The sequence below is a fragment of the Epinephelus moara genome, chromosome 23, assembly GCF_006386435.1.
Source record: "Epinephelus moara isolate mb chromosome 23, YSFRI_EMoa_1.0, whole genome shotgun sequence".
NCBI lineage: Eukaryota > Metazoa > Chordata > Actinopteri > Perciformes > Serranidae > Epinephelus > Epinephelus moara.
In genome coordinates, this window is record NC_065528.1 from 19,353,790 (window position 1) to 19,368,484 (window position 14,695).

At 40.0% G+C, this 14,695-nt stretch overlaps 1 protein-coding gene across 1 annotated transcript in view; it reads right to left on the bottom strand.

The window, feature by feature from the left end:
* Positions 1-5,156: 5,156 nt before the first annotated feature.
* The window catches only part of dcp1b (decapping mRNA 1B), a 20,448-nt gene continuing 10,909 nt past the window's right edge, over positions 5,157-14,695 (bottom strand). Inside the window, exons 4-11 of the mRNA XM_050036622.1 lie at positions 13,412-13,478; positions 12,892-13,084; positions 12,592-12,684; positions 10,246-11,029; positions 10,048-10,098; positions 8,959-9,185; positions 8,542-8,754; positions 5,157-8,457 (exon numbers count right to left, since the gene is read on the bottom strand). Of these exons, the coding sequence (XP_049892579.1) occupies positions 8,380-8,457; positions 8,542-8,754; positions 8,959-9,185; positions 10,048-10,098; positions 10,246-11,029; positions 12,592-12,684; positions 12,892-13,084; positions 13,412-13,478 (1,706 nt within the window). The 3' untranslated portion in view covers positions 5,157-8,379. The remainder of the gene's footprint in view (positions 8,458-8,541; positions 8,755-8,958; positions 9,186-10,047; positions 10,099-10,245; positions 11,030-12,591; positions 12,685-12,891; positions 13,085-13,411; positions 13,479-14,695) is intronic.

The following is a 14,695-nucleotide window of genomic DNA, read 5'->3' on the forward strand; positions in this document are numbered from 1 at the left end:
GTCATTTTGGAGACTGTGAACCTAGTTCAAAATTCAGGTTGTGAACTGCCAGCATGGCTACAGACTACATAAACTTCTGCACATGTTTACAGCTTTGTATGAACTGTTTAAATAAGTAATCTTGTGTTAACTGCTTTGTCTAATACTACACAACAAATTTAAGATATTTGAAAGCCACTGCAGAGACATGACTTTGAAATGACGTCTAAAGCTCAATGAGCTGTCTGCTAATGGGACCATTAAGCTACATTTAACTAAATACCAGTGACACACAGTCAGATATACACACAAATACACACAGGACACACACAGCCACAGAGTGTGATGTTAATACAGCTGAGGTGCACAGCTAGAACATGCCTTTGCATATTATAAGCATGTACACAGCCACACACACATGGACACAGTAAAACATCTGCTCATGCTGTTATGGAAATGAAAATGCACTAAAACAATCCGGCACACGCACACAAAGGCAGACGGGGTAAGATTAATGACATGACCAGTTAAGAGACTGACTGACATCTAGTGACACAAACACACACACACACACAGACATGCATGCGCATACTACACATGTATATCCATGTGCACCCACACAAGCAGTGTGTAACAGCTGCTGGACTCCTCCTCCCCCACTGACCCAGATCACTGATGATGGGGATGAACTCTTAGTCCACCAACCCCGACCCAACATGGATGAACTCTTGATTTTTCCATCAGCAAGAGCAGGAGTTTCATGTTAACCTTACTCTGAAAGTACAGTAACATACATACAACTAAGGCTAAGGGTTCAGTGTGTACGATTTAGGGAGATATATTAGATGAAATGGAATATAATATTGATTCATTCATTCATTTTCCGTAAGCACTTATCCTGTCAGGGGTCGTGGGGGGAGATGGAGCCTATCCCAGCTGACATTGGGTGAGCTGCAGGGTACACCCTGGACAGGTCACCAGACTATCACAGGGCTGACACATAGAGACAGACAACCATTCACGCTCACATTCACACCTACGGGCAATTTAGAGTCATCAATTAACCTGCATGTCTTTGGACTGTGGGAGGAAGCCGGAGTACCCAGAGAAAACGCACACTGACACAGAAAGAATATGCAAACTCCACGAAGGGTTGCACCACAGCAGCAGCAACCCTCTTGCTGTGAGGCGATAATAACCACTGCACCACCGTGCCGCCAGAATGTAATATTTATATATTTATATCTATTTAAATCACCTGGTCTGTTTGTTTTGGAGAGGAAGAGACCTCTGCAGAAAATTTGGCTTCTGATAAAAACCTCCTGAACGTCTGGATCTTAAGTTATTGGAGAAAAAAAGTGTGCACAAATTAGCAAGTGCTGGACTAGTGGCTTGTCTCCGATATGCTAAACAGTGTGGGAGATTTGTAACATGAAACTGATTTATTTAGTGTTTTTACCACTTTAAATCACCAGGTCCATTTTGGAGAGGAAGAGACGCCCATAATTCAGATAATTCAGGTCCTGGTAAAACCTCCTGAACAATGAAAACTGAAGAAATCCTAAGGAGTTGACGCTTGGCACACAGGAGAAGTTTCAGCTGAATGGAATCTGCAATCCCACCACTAGGTGCCACTAAATCCTACACACTGCTCCTTTAAAATAAACAATAATTATCTCCAAGTCTGTTTGTGCGGCTGCTTTTAAAAACCCTTCACCACTAAATACTTGCAAGCACCTTTAGAGTCCTGTAAAAAAAAAAAAAATCCATACAGCAGTGGTGCACCATCGCTGCAAGAACATATAGTTTAATGTAATAAAACAGTTTTGCAGACATTCCCTCTAAAATGTTTAACATAACAGGAGTAGGATCCAATTTTTCCTCCTTTTTTGGACATGAAATAATTACGTGCTTTATCGAGAGCTTGCTACATATGTTTGCTGGTTATTCTTGTTTTGTTTTCTTAGAAATATTTTTCATTTATTTTAACACGATGGAAATAAAATCTAAATCTAAAAACAGCAAAAATTCATAAATTCACAAATTCTAATCAGAACCAAAATGAGGACGTGGAGGAAAAACTGTTTATTCTGTTCTATTTTCATTCATTCATCCATCTGGTTCAGTCATGACTTAGGTTTCCAGCATCCCAGGCTCTTCTTTTACTATATTTTACTTCACCTTAATGTATTTTCCAAATGAATTAATTTTAAGGTGCAAAATTTTGGCAATTTTTTTGTTTGTTTTTGTATTATTCAAGCTCTCTATTTCATCACATAAACAATAAATATATATATGAATACAATAAACTATGATCCTTAAAACATCAAGCACTACTGTAGCATAAAATACCAAAGAAAACTCTGAGGAGTATCACTCACCTGTGCCCCCTGTAGAGCTTAAATTTACTTCCAACGTGTCTTGACTGAGTGTAGGAGACTGAAAAAACGACATGAAAAATGTTTCTTAAAATACAGTTTGAAAACAGGACAATTATTTTGTGTATGAATAAATTTTAAAAGCCATAAAAAAAACACAAAATCATAAACACCACAAGTACGAAAGTATAGTACTCTGTAAATAAGTTTCGTCTGATTTATCAACTCTTAAAAGTGGACAAAGACGACATCCTCCATCTGAGAATACAGCGGCAACAAAAGCAGTTTGGACTCCCTGTGCAAACTGAAGACCCCGCCTCTCGGGGCATGGACACACACACACACACATACACAAACACACACACCAGAAGTCATTGATTAGTCTAAGCCAGAGCTAATAGTCAGCCCTAACATTTAGCGCCATCAGCTAAACCAATGGTCTGGAACCTCCTAGTCTCAGAGGAAAGAGTGTGTGTGTGTGTGTGTGTGTGTTTCTTTGAAAAACAAGATTTGAATGTCCTTAGTATTATAAGCACACTACAACATTGATACGGCACTCCCAACACTATATTTTTGTATATATGAATTCTTGTTTTGAGTATAAAGCATCTGCTACTGTAAATACTGATGTTAACTACCATGTATGACATTGCAGTGTTGGCTGGGAAGGGGAAGCAGGAAGGAAGGGAGAGGCTGCCAAAATCCCTCAGCGTAAGAAAAAAAGTAGGCAGCTGATTGATTGGACTCTGATCACTTCACACTGCATTTCCTATCAGTGTTTGGGCTCCCAGCTGTTATTAGGGAGCCATTAACAGCCCTGATAACAACAACACTCATTAGTACTAATGAACTGATGGTAGAATCTGTCACACAAAGATACCGAAAATATTAGAAAACACTAAAAGTCAAGGAGGGCAGAGCACTTAGGAAGTTTTTTTTTTAATATATATATATATATACATATATATATATATATATACAGATTTTGGGATTTAAACCTCGTCACTTTATTTCTTTTGCCATGCGCAGTCGGTTTATCTTAAGAAACACACTGTATGTATGTATGCCATCAGGAAATAGGAAGTGATAGCTCATTATCCCTATTGTCGAGTGTAGGAATGCACGATACTAGATTTTTTTTTGCCGATATCCAATATGCCGATATGTTACAATTCATTGGGACTGGAACTGTCCTTGAATGGTTCAAGTCATATCTTCATGACAGGAAGTACTTCCAAGTCAGAGCAGATGGCCGTGACATGTGGGGTCCCACAGGGATCCATTTTGGGACCCCTCTTGTTTATCTCTATGTCTATCTTTTCCAATCTTCTATTGTCCAGTTTTGGTGAGCCTGTGTGAACTGTAGCCTCAGTTTCCTGTTGTTAGCTGACAGGAGTGGCACCTGGTGTGGTCTTCTGCTGCTGTAGCCCATCTGCTTCAAGGTTGGACGTGTTGCTGGTTCAGAGAGGGTCTTCTGCAGACCTTGGTAGTAACCAGTGGTTATTTGAGTTACTGTTGCCTTTCTATCATCTTGAACCAGTCTGGCCATTCTCCTCTGACCTCTGGCATCAACAAGGTATTTTCATCCAGAGAACTGCTGCTCACTGGATATTTCCTCTTTCTCGGACCATTCTCTGCAAACCCTAGAGATGGTTGTGTGTGAAAATCCCAGTAGATCAGCAATTTCTGACACCAACAACCATGCCACGTTCAAAGTCACTTAAATCCCCTTTCTTCCCCGTCGTCTTGATCATGTCTATATGCCTAAATACATTGAGCTGCAGCCATGTGATTGGCTGATCAGCTATTTGTGTTAACAAGCAATTGAACAGGTGTACCTAATAAAGTAGCAGCTGAGTGTATGTTCAGTAGTCAACTGCAAGAGGCAATCATTTTTTGATCCCCTCTGATTTATGCCATGAATTACACATATGATGTTTGTCAATTTAAAATATAATAATAATAGAATAATACTGAGCAATAGACTTTATAGTCTTTTGTTATTTTGTCTAATTTGTTGTCAATTTAATTAGAGCCAGTATGTGCTATTGCTGCACTGTGAATTAAACAAAGCTGCATTGTGGGGTTTAACATCACTGATGCTGTGAAAATGATGGAAGGAACTCAAAAAACAAGTATTAATGAAAAAATGTTGATGTAACTCATTTAGCTTGTATGGTATTTGACACTGAATCATTCAAAATCTTCTTTGGGCACTTTTTCTGCTTCTCATCCACCTGACCTTCAAAGTAAAAAACAGTTGAGAAAACAGTCTCACCTCAGAGTCCATTTCGTAGCTGCTTAATCTGCTTACGAAGATGATGTGATTTGATCAAAAGCTCCAGAACAGCTACTCAAAGGCTGCTGGGCCACCTGCCCTCTCCTCTTCCTGATTAAAATGACAACCTCCTCTGTTCAGTCAAATTAACACCACTGTATCAGCAACTCTGCGTTATTGGCTCGTACTGTGTGCTCAGTTAAGCACGACAAACACAGGGAGCAGTTTAATATTGGAAAAAACTGATGTTGTATAAAGTCTATTAGAGTTAATTGGGCGAGCGGTCCCTCAGTACTGCTGGCTGTGTGAAAAACAGCTGATTAATCACTGCAGACATTATGTTACTCTATTGATTGTGGCAAAAGAAAGCAATGATGTGACATTAAAGCAATAATGAGTGCACCTTCACTGTGATTAGCATTACCTGAGGCTGGAACTGTCTTGAATAATAATAATCATAAGAGCATCCACAACCAGATCTCTATAGACGACAACAAAAAAAGACAGTAAGCAACAGCAGAGACAGTTTGAGAACATTTAATAACCAATTAAAATATATTCCAGTTTATGTCAGCAAAACATACTCGACAAAAAGAAATAAACTTGTGCAGAAATGTTTCCATTGACATTCCAATGTCTCATATTATTTTAAATGACAATGTTTATAAAAAAAAAAAAGATTATGGATGACATCTTTTGAATTAAAAGAACAAAACGGCATCTAACATATAACTGTAGATATGTATCTTGTTATGTATAACAATGAATTTTTACTAGCTGTACATTTCATTGTAACATGCTGGTTATTTGTAAAATCTGACAAGTTGATCTTACTTTAAAAAACATCTGCAAACCCAACTGCCTTAAAAAGGTAAGTTAATGTGCCAATTTATCTACGTTTAATCAAATTAAGTTAACTTAAAATGTATAGTTATATTTACTAAATTTTGTCAAGTTGTTGCAAATTGAAAATGCCAAGTAAAATTTACATGTTCTATTTGTTCGCAACTTAAGTAAACTAAGTTAATGTGACTTAAACGAACAGTTTCATGTATTTTATGTGACATGTGACATGACAACAAGGATTTTGCATGTGGTTGAGTTCGGGTATGTGCAAGTTGTGTTTTGTAAAGATGTTCAAGAATATACAAATGTGATCGATTAATTTTCAATCAGCAAAATACAGATGTACAGCACAATATTAACAGCTACACATGGTTTGGTTTATTAGTTAAAAGCACATGCACAGTATGCATAGTTTGATGGAATGTTTCATTATAAGCATGTAAGTTGACTGAATGTTGGTATTTGTGATAAAACTTTTGAAGTCTTAAGTAAAGTCAGAGAAAGATAGTCTCTCTATATCTGAATATTTCTCGAGTTTTTAGATTTTTTTGTAAGGCTTGCAAGTGGATTTTTTTTATTGCATAATTTCATTTGTTTCCAAAAACACTGGCCTTGTCTTAAAGTGCTCAGAATGGCATTCTATAAAAATAATCCTGCAAAGTAATTATTCTTTGTTGTGCTTAGTTTTATGGGCAGCATGGTTGCCTCACAGCAAGAGGGGGTTTGAACCAGGGGCAGAATCTGCATGTTCTCCCTGTGTCAGCATGGGTTTTCTCCAGGTACTCCGGCTTCCTCCCACAGTCCAAAGACATGCAGGTTAACTGGTGACTCTAAATTGCCCGTAGGTGTGAATGTGAGTGTGAATGGTTGTCTGTCTCTATGTGTCAGCCCTGTGATAGTCTGGTGACCTGTCCAGGGTGTACCCCGCCTTTCGCCCAATGTCAGCTGGGATATGCATTAATGAATGTGTTTACTTTATTGATCAGAATCAATCAATGAGTTTCAGATATTCTACTGAGTGAACACAAATGTTGAGTTAAGTCCAAATAAACTTGATTTACTTCATTTGCTAATATTAGAAAGAACAAGTTAAATTCACTTGTCATTTTTAAGTTGCAGCAACTTCACAAAATTAAGTAAGTACCACTATATTTTACGTGAACTTAATCGGATATCACGTATACATAACTATACATAAAGACTAATAAAGTTGTATTAACTCACCATTTTCAAGGCAATCAATTTCCTGTATTTTTTTAAGTACTTGTCAGATTTTACAGTGTACTTTGAGAACAATACATTTTTGCTTGAGTACAAAAATAGGAAAAATATTTTCTTTTCTGAAATGTATTCTCTCTTTTTTTTTTGTTGCTGCTGTTTTTGTGTACCCTCTGGTAGCTACTGTATGGTCCAGCTGTATGTGTGTTTAGCACGGGAGCTAAACACAAACTGCAAACCCTATCCCAGATCAAATAAAACATTTTTATTAAATGCCACTTCTTGGCCGTGATGAGTTAGGGCTGACTGATACTAAGAGGGAAATGACATGTCATGCAGAACACACTATCGCGTAACAGTATTTTGGTAATGTATTTTCTATCGTACTTTCTACTAACTTTGCTTTTTATTGCTTTAAAACTCCATTTAACCAATCATTTATTTAACTAGACTAAACCTTCAATAGGAAAGTGTTCAATCAATAAAAAGTTTTATTATTCCTGAGGGGAATTTCTGTCAGTTTTTTGGCAAGAAAAATGTTCAGGAACTGAAGCATGAACATCTCAAGTGATATTTCAGTGTGTTGAAAGATTGTCAACGGTTTTTCTGTGATGATAAAATCCCTTTTGTTAAACTGAAATAAAAACCCCGACTGGATGATCGAATCTCTAAAACTGTCCAGTCACATAACGCACAAACTGCCACTAAGTAAAAACACAGGTACTCCTCTGAACTAGCTCTCTGTGAGGTAGCGCAGGTTAACAATCTCCTGTACTTTCCTTGTTACTTCAAGTTAGCTGGATACCATGTCGATTTGAATTCTTCAGGCTAATTGTATAATATCAGTGTCACTAAAACACTTATACAGAGATTCATCACAGCTAAAGTCTGCTGAAAATATAATTAATGACAAGGTATCATTTTAATAACTTTAAATGAATTTGGAGAGAAAATATACTCCCTTCATAAAACTTAATTTAAAAGAACTCTGAATTGAAATCCAACAAATTCCGATAACATTTAAACATACCTACCTTCCCAAATGTACAGAAAACAAAACATGTTTAACATGTGAAGTCAGTTTCAAGTCAATTTGAGAATATCCTTCAGCACTAGCTCTCAGACTAGGAAGACTTGCTTATTAAAGCCCAGAAGGCTGGCTGGTGTTCGACGACCGTGACGGAGTAAACACTACACAACACGATAAAAAATAGAATGATACAACATAAAATTCTGCTACACTTGGTGAAAAAATAGTGCAGGGAACTACTAAATTTTAACACCTTGGGAAAACAGTGAGGTTGCAGCATATTTTGTCTTCACTGAGAGCGAACTAGAGTATAGGCTACATTTTCCCCTTTAACTACAGGTAATTTTAAGACTGTATAGTTACACTGTATTGTGCCAAAAATGAGAACTGTTTTTTTTTTCCAGAGGAGTCATGGGATGAAAAGTGGGGTTTTATATACTGAAACAAACACATTGTACACATTTTGTAATTGCGACTAAAGAGACTTGGTTTGAAGTGAAGAGAGTCAGGTTGTCAGTACAGAGGAGATGCAGTGAGTCTGTGTGTGATTGGATCCCTAGGAGGAAGTTGTACGTCCATATTAGGTGTAGAAGAACGAGCCTCACTTCTCTGAACAGTGTGTTTGTATAGACAGAGGGTGTGACGAGTCATCAGTACTTGCTGCTGGAGCCATTAGCTAAGCGGCTGATGTAGGCTTCATAGATGGTGTCCAGGAATGAGCCGTCACTCTGAAATACACAAGCAAGGATCATCACACATCATACTGACATGTAATATGTTAATGTCAGATACTTCAGTGATGTTATTTTTACCTGGATCAGATGCAGCAGTGTGGCCTGAAGCTGGCTCCTGGACAGAACTCTGATCTCGTCCTGCAGTGGGGGTCTGGACAAGGTTGAGGGGGCAGAGCAGCTCTCCTGGGCAACCGCTGACAACACGCCACCAGACTTTGCCTGAGTGAACACGCTGGGAGAGAGGAGCAGGTTGGGTGCAACAGTGGCTGGTATCCGCTGTGGAGAAATGACCTGGACAGACAAGGACAGTTATTTATAATTCTTAATGGGAATCAGACATCAACAACATTTGATTCATGATAAAATAAAGCAAAAAAACGTGCCTATTTCCACTTTAATAGTACTAAGTATTCTTTTTTTAGCAACCTTACAATAAGAATTAAAACAACTGGTACATAATCAAAGATAACCGCCAACCAAGTTCATAGTGCTCACCTGAAACTGCAGAGCAGCCTTTTGACCTGCAGTGGTGGTCTGATTTGAGACTGGACCTACAACTGAGCCTGCACCTTGACCTTGAGTGGGCCCCAGGAATCGAGGGGCCAGTCCCGGGCAGAGTCGAGGGGGGTCATGGGAAGCCAGGCTCTGCTCCTGTTGGACCAGCTGGAGCTTTTGCAGGAGTTCATGAGGCGACACCACACCAGGCATCTGGGAAGACAGACCTGCACGAGGGACCCAATGATTAGAATTATTTTAACAGCTTACACAGATGAGACAGACGTCTTGGCAGAGACATTTTGGAGTTTAAGTACAGAAAAGGCAGTAGAGAGATACACATATAGTCAAATACCTGTGAGAATATTAGATTAATGAGTAACTCACACAGCTTTGTCAGATAAGAGATATTTGATCAGGCGTATTTTACAGAGATAATCAATCAGATACCCAAACACTAGCAAGCAGACATCATCATCATAAAGGCTGTCTTTGGAATGACATAGTTAACCACCAGCCTACTGCAGGGTTCCCACACATTTACATGGACAAAATTTCAAAACTTTTCCATTACTTCTGAGGGATCCATAGTAAAAACAAAAACTTCTTGACCACTTGCCAGGTGTTTTTCAAAAATATTAGATTCAAACTCTATTCAAACATGATTTCTGCTAGCTGGCATACATGGAAAGGGAGACAGAATACAAGGACGTTACATAATGTGGAAGATCATCCAGGGAAGATTGCTGTGACAATGTCATGCCACACAACAAAATTCTATGACTTTTCCAGAGCTTTCAATGATTTTATTAATTCCATGACTTTTCCAGGCCTGGAAAATGTAATTGTGAAATTCCATGACTTTTCCAGGTTTTCCAGCCTGCTACTACATACTCAAACATGTATGTACTGTATACTGCCTGCTAAATGAACAATAATTATGGCATTATCGAAAGACTATTTGCACTGAAGTAAACAGACATGACAACCAGTCTGACCCAGCCAGCAGCTCTCACATCTCCGAAAACCTCCCATAAAACAGAAACTACAAGGTGACGGTTAATTATTTTAAAGAAACTGAAATCATACCGTGTAAAGGTTGAAGGACTTGGTCATTGTTCACCTGAGAATGCAGCAAATCTGGTATAGCAGGAAAAACAACACTGAAAATTAGATTTTACTTGTAATTTACTTATCTATTTAACTTACACACAATATTTTCACTTGAGAAAAAGTGAATGTGGAATGCTTATTCATAGCATGTTAATATGATAAAGGATATCCCACCTGTTCCCTGTATAGCTGAAGCTGACTGGTTGTTGTGCTGTGCCTCTGCTTGAGGTTTTGATAGGCTAAAAAACAGCTGCTGGCCTTGTTGCGCTTGAAGGTGGGAACATGACACAGAATCCATCATGGGCTGAGAGGAGAGACAGGGGCCCTGCTGCAGAGGAGGAGGGTTGGAGGAGGGAAGAGGTGGCTGGATTTGGAAAAGTCTCTTGATCGGGTCAGCTTGAAGCTGCTGCTGCTGTTGGTGATGATGAAGGTGGTGCTGCTGGTGATGATGATGGTACAGGTGGTGATGGTGGTGGTGATGCTCCAGGGGCACGCTGTTGTCACACAGCCTGTTCTCGGGGGACTCGGACACGGTCTGGAGCACCCCTCCGACCACCCCGACTCCTCTCTGTCCCTGCATGAGTTTCTGGATGGCTGCGCAGTGCTGTGGCTGGTTCTGCTGCTGCTGGGCGGTAGTGGGACTTGGCAGCAAGCCTACAACATTAGCACCATCTTCCCTGACCGTTTGACCTCCAATCACAGCCCTGAGCCCTCCATCTGAACACCCAACCACGGCACCGTTCCCTCTTGTAGAGGTCACACTTCTGCCAGAGTTCACTGTATCATCATATTTCAGTGAACGGGCCACAGGAGGGCGAGTGGCTCGTCCTGCTGACGGCCCTGTCCCAGGACCGGCCATAGGAGAGACAGGGTCAGGTTTGGGTGAGTGGTGATGTTGATGTTGAGAGCCAAAAAGAGTGGCCAGAGAGAGAGGCTTGGGTTCAGCACTCTCACTGTCCTGGATGAGAGAAAAAGAGAAGGAGAGGAAAGGGAGGAGAGCAGTCTGCATGAGAAAGGAGAACTAGTTATGCAGTTATTTCTGAAGTACTTTAAACAAACCAGGCTCAGTGCAAAGGTCTTTAAATAACAGTGAAATGAAATGAACTGAGGAATGGATTTGATAAAGTAAATACTGAGTTTGTCATGGCAGCACTTCCTTTTCTGGTTGTGAGTACCATTTGATTTAGGCTACATCCACACAACATGCATAACTTTTGCTCCATTTATATATAGCTTCCACACGACTTCAGTGTTTCCAAACCCCTAAAACAGTGACGTTTAGTAACGCTGCTAACTCTGTTTTAGTTTGAAAATTCCAGAGTTGTGTTTCAGCCTGGATAAGCAGAAACAGAGACTCCTGAAAACAACGACGCAGACACCCACGTCTGCGTCCTGATAGCGTCTTATCAGTAATGACGTGTCAATTCAAAACATTACAGCTAGGCCTTCATACCCTTTTTGATTTTATCCTTCTTGTGTGGATACTCCTGTCTCATTGCCATGGTTTCCCCCGTCAATATATAATACTCTTGGCATCACTCTAATATATCGCTGTATTTGCTTTGAAACAACCCCCATTTTGTTTTCCACTGTCTTGACTGCCTTATACTCGTGTTACTTTTAGTAATAGTTCCAGATTGTCGTTGGTCCAAGCAAAGAAATCTCTGGTTCTTCCTCCGTTGTAGGCTATTTTCTGTAATTATGCAATAGAGTTGTACCGATACCAGTATTGGAAATGCCTCTGATACTACCTAAAATGCGGTATCGGCGAGTACAGCCTATGACCAATCGATACCACGTAATGCCTCACATCATTACGCATACACACGCTACAGGCAAACGAAACGGAAACGGAGCGGAGTTTAAAAAGCATTCTACTGTAGCCTTTAAAATGTCTTTTTTACCAAATTGTGTGGCTGCACTTTGACCTGTGTCTTGATCTGTGTCAACACTGGATAATAATAATAATAAAAAAAGTTTTATGGCATTCTTAATACTATTATGTATTTATTTCTTAATATTTTACATACATGAGCTGAGACATAAATAATTCATATCCCATTCATTTTTATTTTTACGCGCTGGTATCGGATCGGCACTCAGGTTCAGGGATCGGAATCGGTATCGGGAAGGAAAAAGTGGTATCGGTACATCTCTTCTATGCAACCAGCTTCCTGTTCACACTTGTATGCACATGCCAAGTGTAAATAAATGGTCATGTGATGTGTCTTCAGGTGTATTATTGTGGATGGAGATTATTTCTGAAAAGACGCAAAAACTTTTGCGTGTAAAAAAAAATCATTTTCTTTTTAAAAACACCATTTTAAAATGAAAACGTATTGGTGTGAATGAAGTCTTAAAAATAAGCAGATCTGCCTTATGATGCCTCAAGTTTTCTTGCTGTGGTTTCGATAGCCTTCCTCTTCCTGTACATCACAAATTTTATCACTAAGAGCCTCGTCAAGGAAAGATGGTGTACTGAATGTAAGCCTGGATGGGAAGGTGCCAATTGTGTTTTACCTGTGTGTGTGGTTTAACAGGTATTGGCTTGATCAGGTTAGGGTTTCCATAAATAACACTGCTGCCACCAATCTCCTTTGGCTCTGACGTAGACTTCATTTAGTGAGACATATGGAAAGGGGAAATGAGAAGCAAGGAGAATGAGAGAGTGACAAGGTCAGAGAGACAGACAGGGCAAAAAAATGTACAATAAGTATTTGACTCTGTAGCGCCTAGTGGTCAGTAGAAAAGCAAACAATCAAATAAAATATGTGTCAATTTTTTCAAGAAAAGAAGTATATTTATCTGTACTTGTTCTACCTTGTCATACTCTGTGCGTGCTTTGGTCAACATCTGGATGATGTCCACTGTCTTCGCTTCACTTCCTCCTCCTCCAACTACTCCTCCAAGTAGTCCTCCAAGTATTCCTCCCCCTCCTCCTCCTCCTCCTCCTCCTCCTGGGGACAACCATCCACCCTGGGACTGTGCTATGGTCTGCTCCTGCTGGGTAAGACTACACACACGCATACAAGTCAATGTCAAAATGCACACAGATCACACAAGACAAGTGGATCAGACATGCATCATACCTTTACACCTAATATGTGTTTTAAGACACAGTAAAACAAACAGTCTCTCACCCTGGGAGCCAAGCTCATTCAAACGTGCCACAGTTGTCATTTGTTGGCTCTAAACCCCAGACACACATCCATCAATAAACACACGTCGTCTCTGTCGTGTGCAGACTGAGATATGAAACAAACTCTCTCAGCCACTGTGGCTGACGGACCATAACTCACTTGTCCCTGTTTATATAGTTTGTGGTTCTATAAGCACTTACATCTTCATCCTCTGGGCGATGCGTTGACAGTCCTCCTTATCATAGAACCAAATCCCATGGATAACCACTGAGGGAGTGAGGAGGAGAGACAGAGAGAGAGAAGTGAACTTTTGAACATGAACAAACATAAACACAGATGTAACAATGACCCTGCTAAAAATCAAGTTAGCTGCTACTGAAAGTAATGAAACTGGCTGCGGAGTTTTGTGATGCACCAGCCATTAAGGTCAGCAGACACCAAAATGAATCTGAGACCTGCCATACCCTCACAATCAACTGACATGCACAGACATGCTGTTGTACAACTCTGCCGCTATGACGTCAGCACCCCGATGGAGTCAGACATGTAAACGGTTTATTATTAGCCCTGCTGGGTCTAAACCCTTGGTTTGAAATGAGTCATTTCCCAATGGGACCAGAAGCCAGCAGTGCCATTATACAGTGAAACATGGGCCCCAGGAGTCTCCTGAACTACATAAACATGGTCAACAAGGGGGGAAAAGCCAACAATAAAACCCATTTGCTACAAGATTACACAGCAGTGAGCATGTAGGTTGCACTACATTACACAGTGACTCATTTTAGTAGTTTCATTTGCACTGGCTCCTAAAAGCATACTGAAAGAGGTAGTGTCGTTGCATTGTTATTCGATTCCCGTCAGCGAGGAGATGCTCGTAATGTTGCCCAGCAAAACAAATTAGTCCCCAGCAATAAAAACAGTGAAGGTCTAAAAAAAAAAAAAAAGTCAAGATCCGAGAATCCCACTCCTTTCTTTTATCCACTCAAACAAGTTTCTAGGTATGGCTGGGGTTGAGTACTGTTCACATCTGAACCGATAATGCTGCTAGTTCTGGTACATGGAATTTAGTAGCAGAACCCAACAGTACCTTTTGTGGTACTTTACCTCATGGACCGCGGAACGCATCTGAACAAGGGGGGGGGCATAATTTCAAGTCACGCGGAGGGGGTGGGGGGGGCATATGCATTGAAACAGACAATATTACTGATGTATTAAATAACGTTGTGGAGCACTTTTTTTATTCCGACGCCACAGTCACATCTACAGTACACGCATGAACACAAACACATGCTTGCTCAGATTAACGCCTCTGATCCCACTCTAACATTCACACACAACAGGCCAAGCCTATTTACACATAAACGCACAGATGAAACTATAGCAAACAACAAAGTACATCCAGTCCACAACCACAACCAAAACTCATCTTGCTGCCTTGAATCTAAATCAACATCATATTCATTATCATCACAAGTCGGCACTCA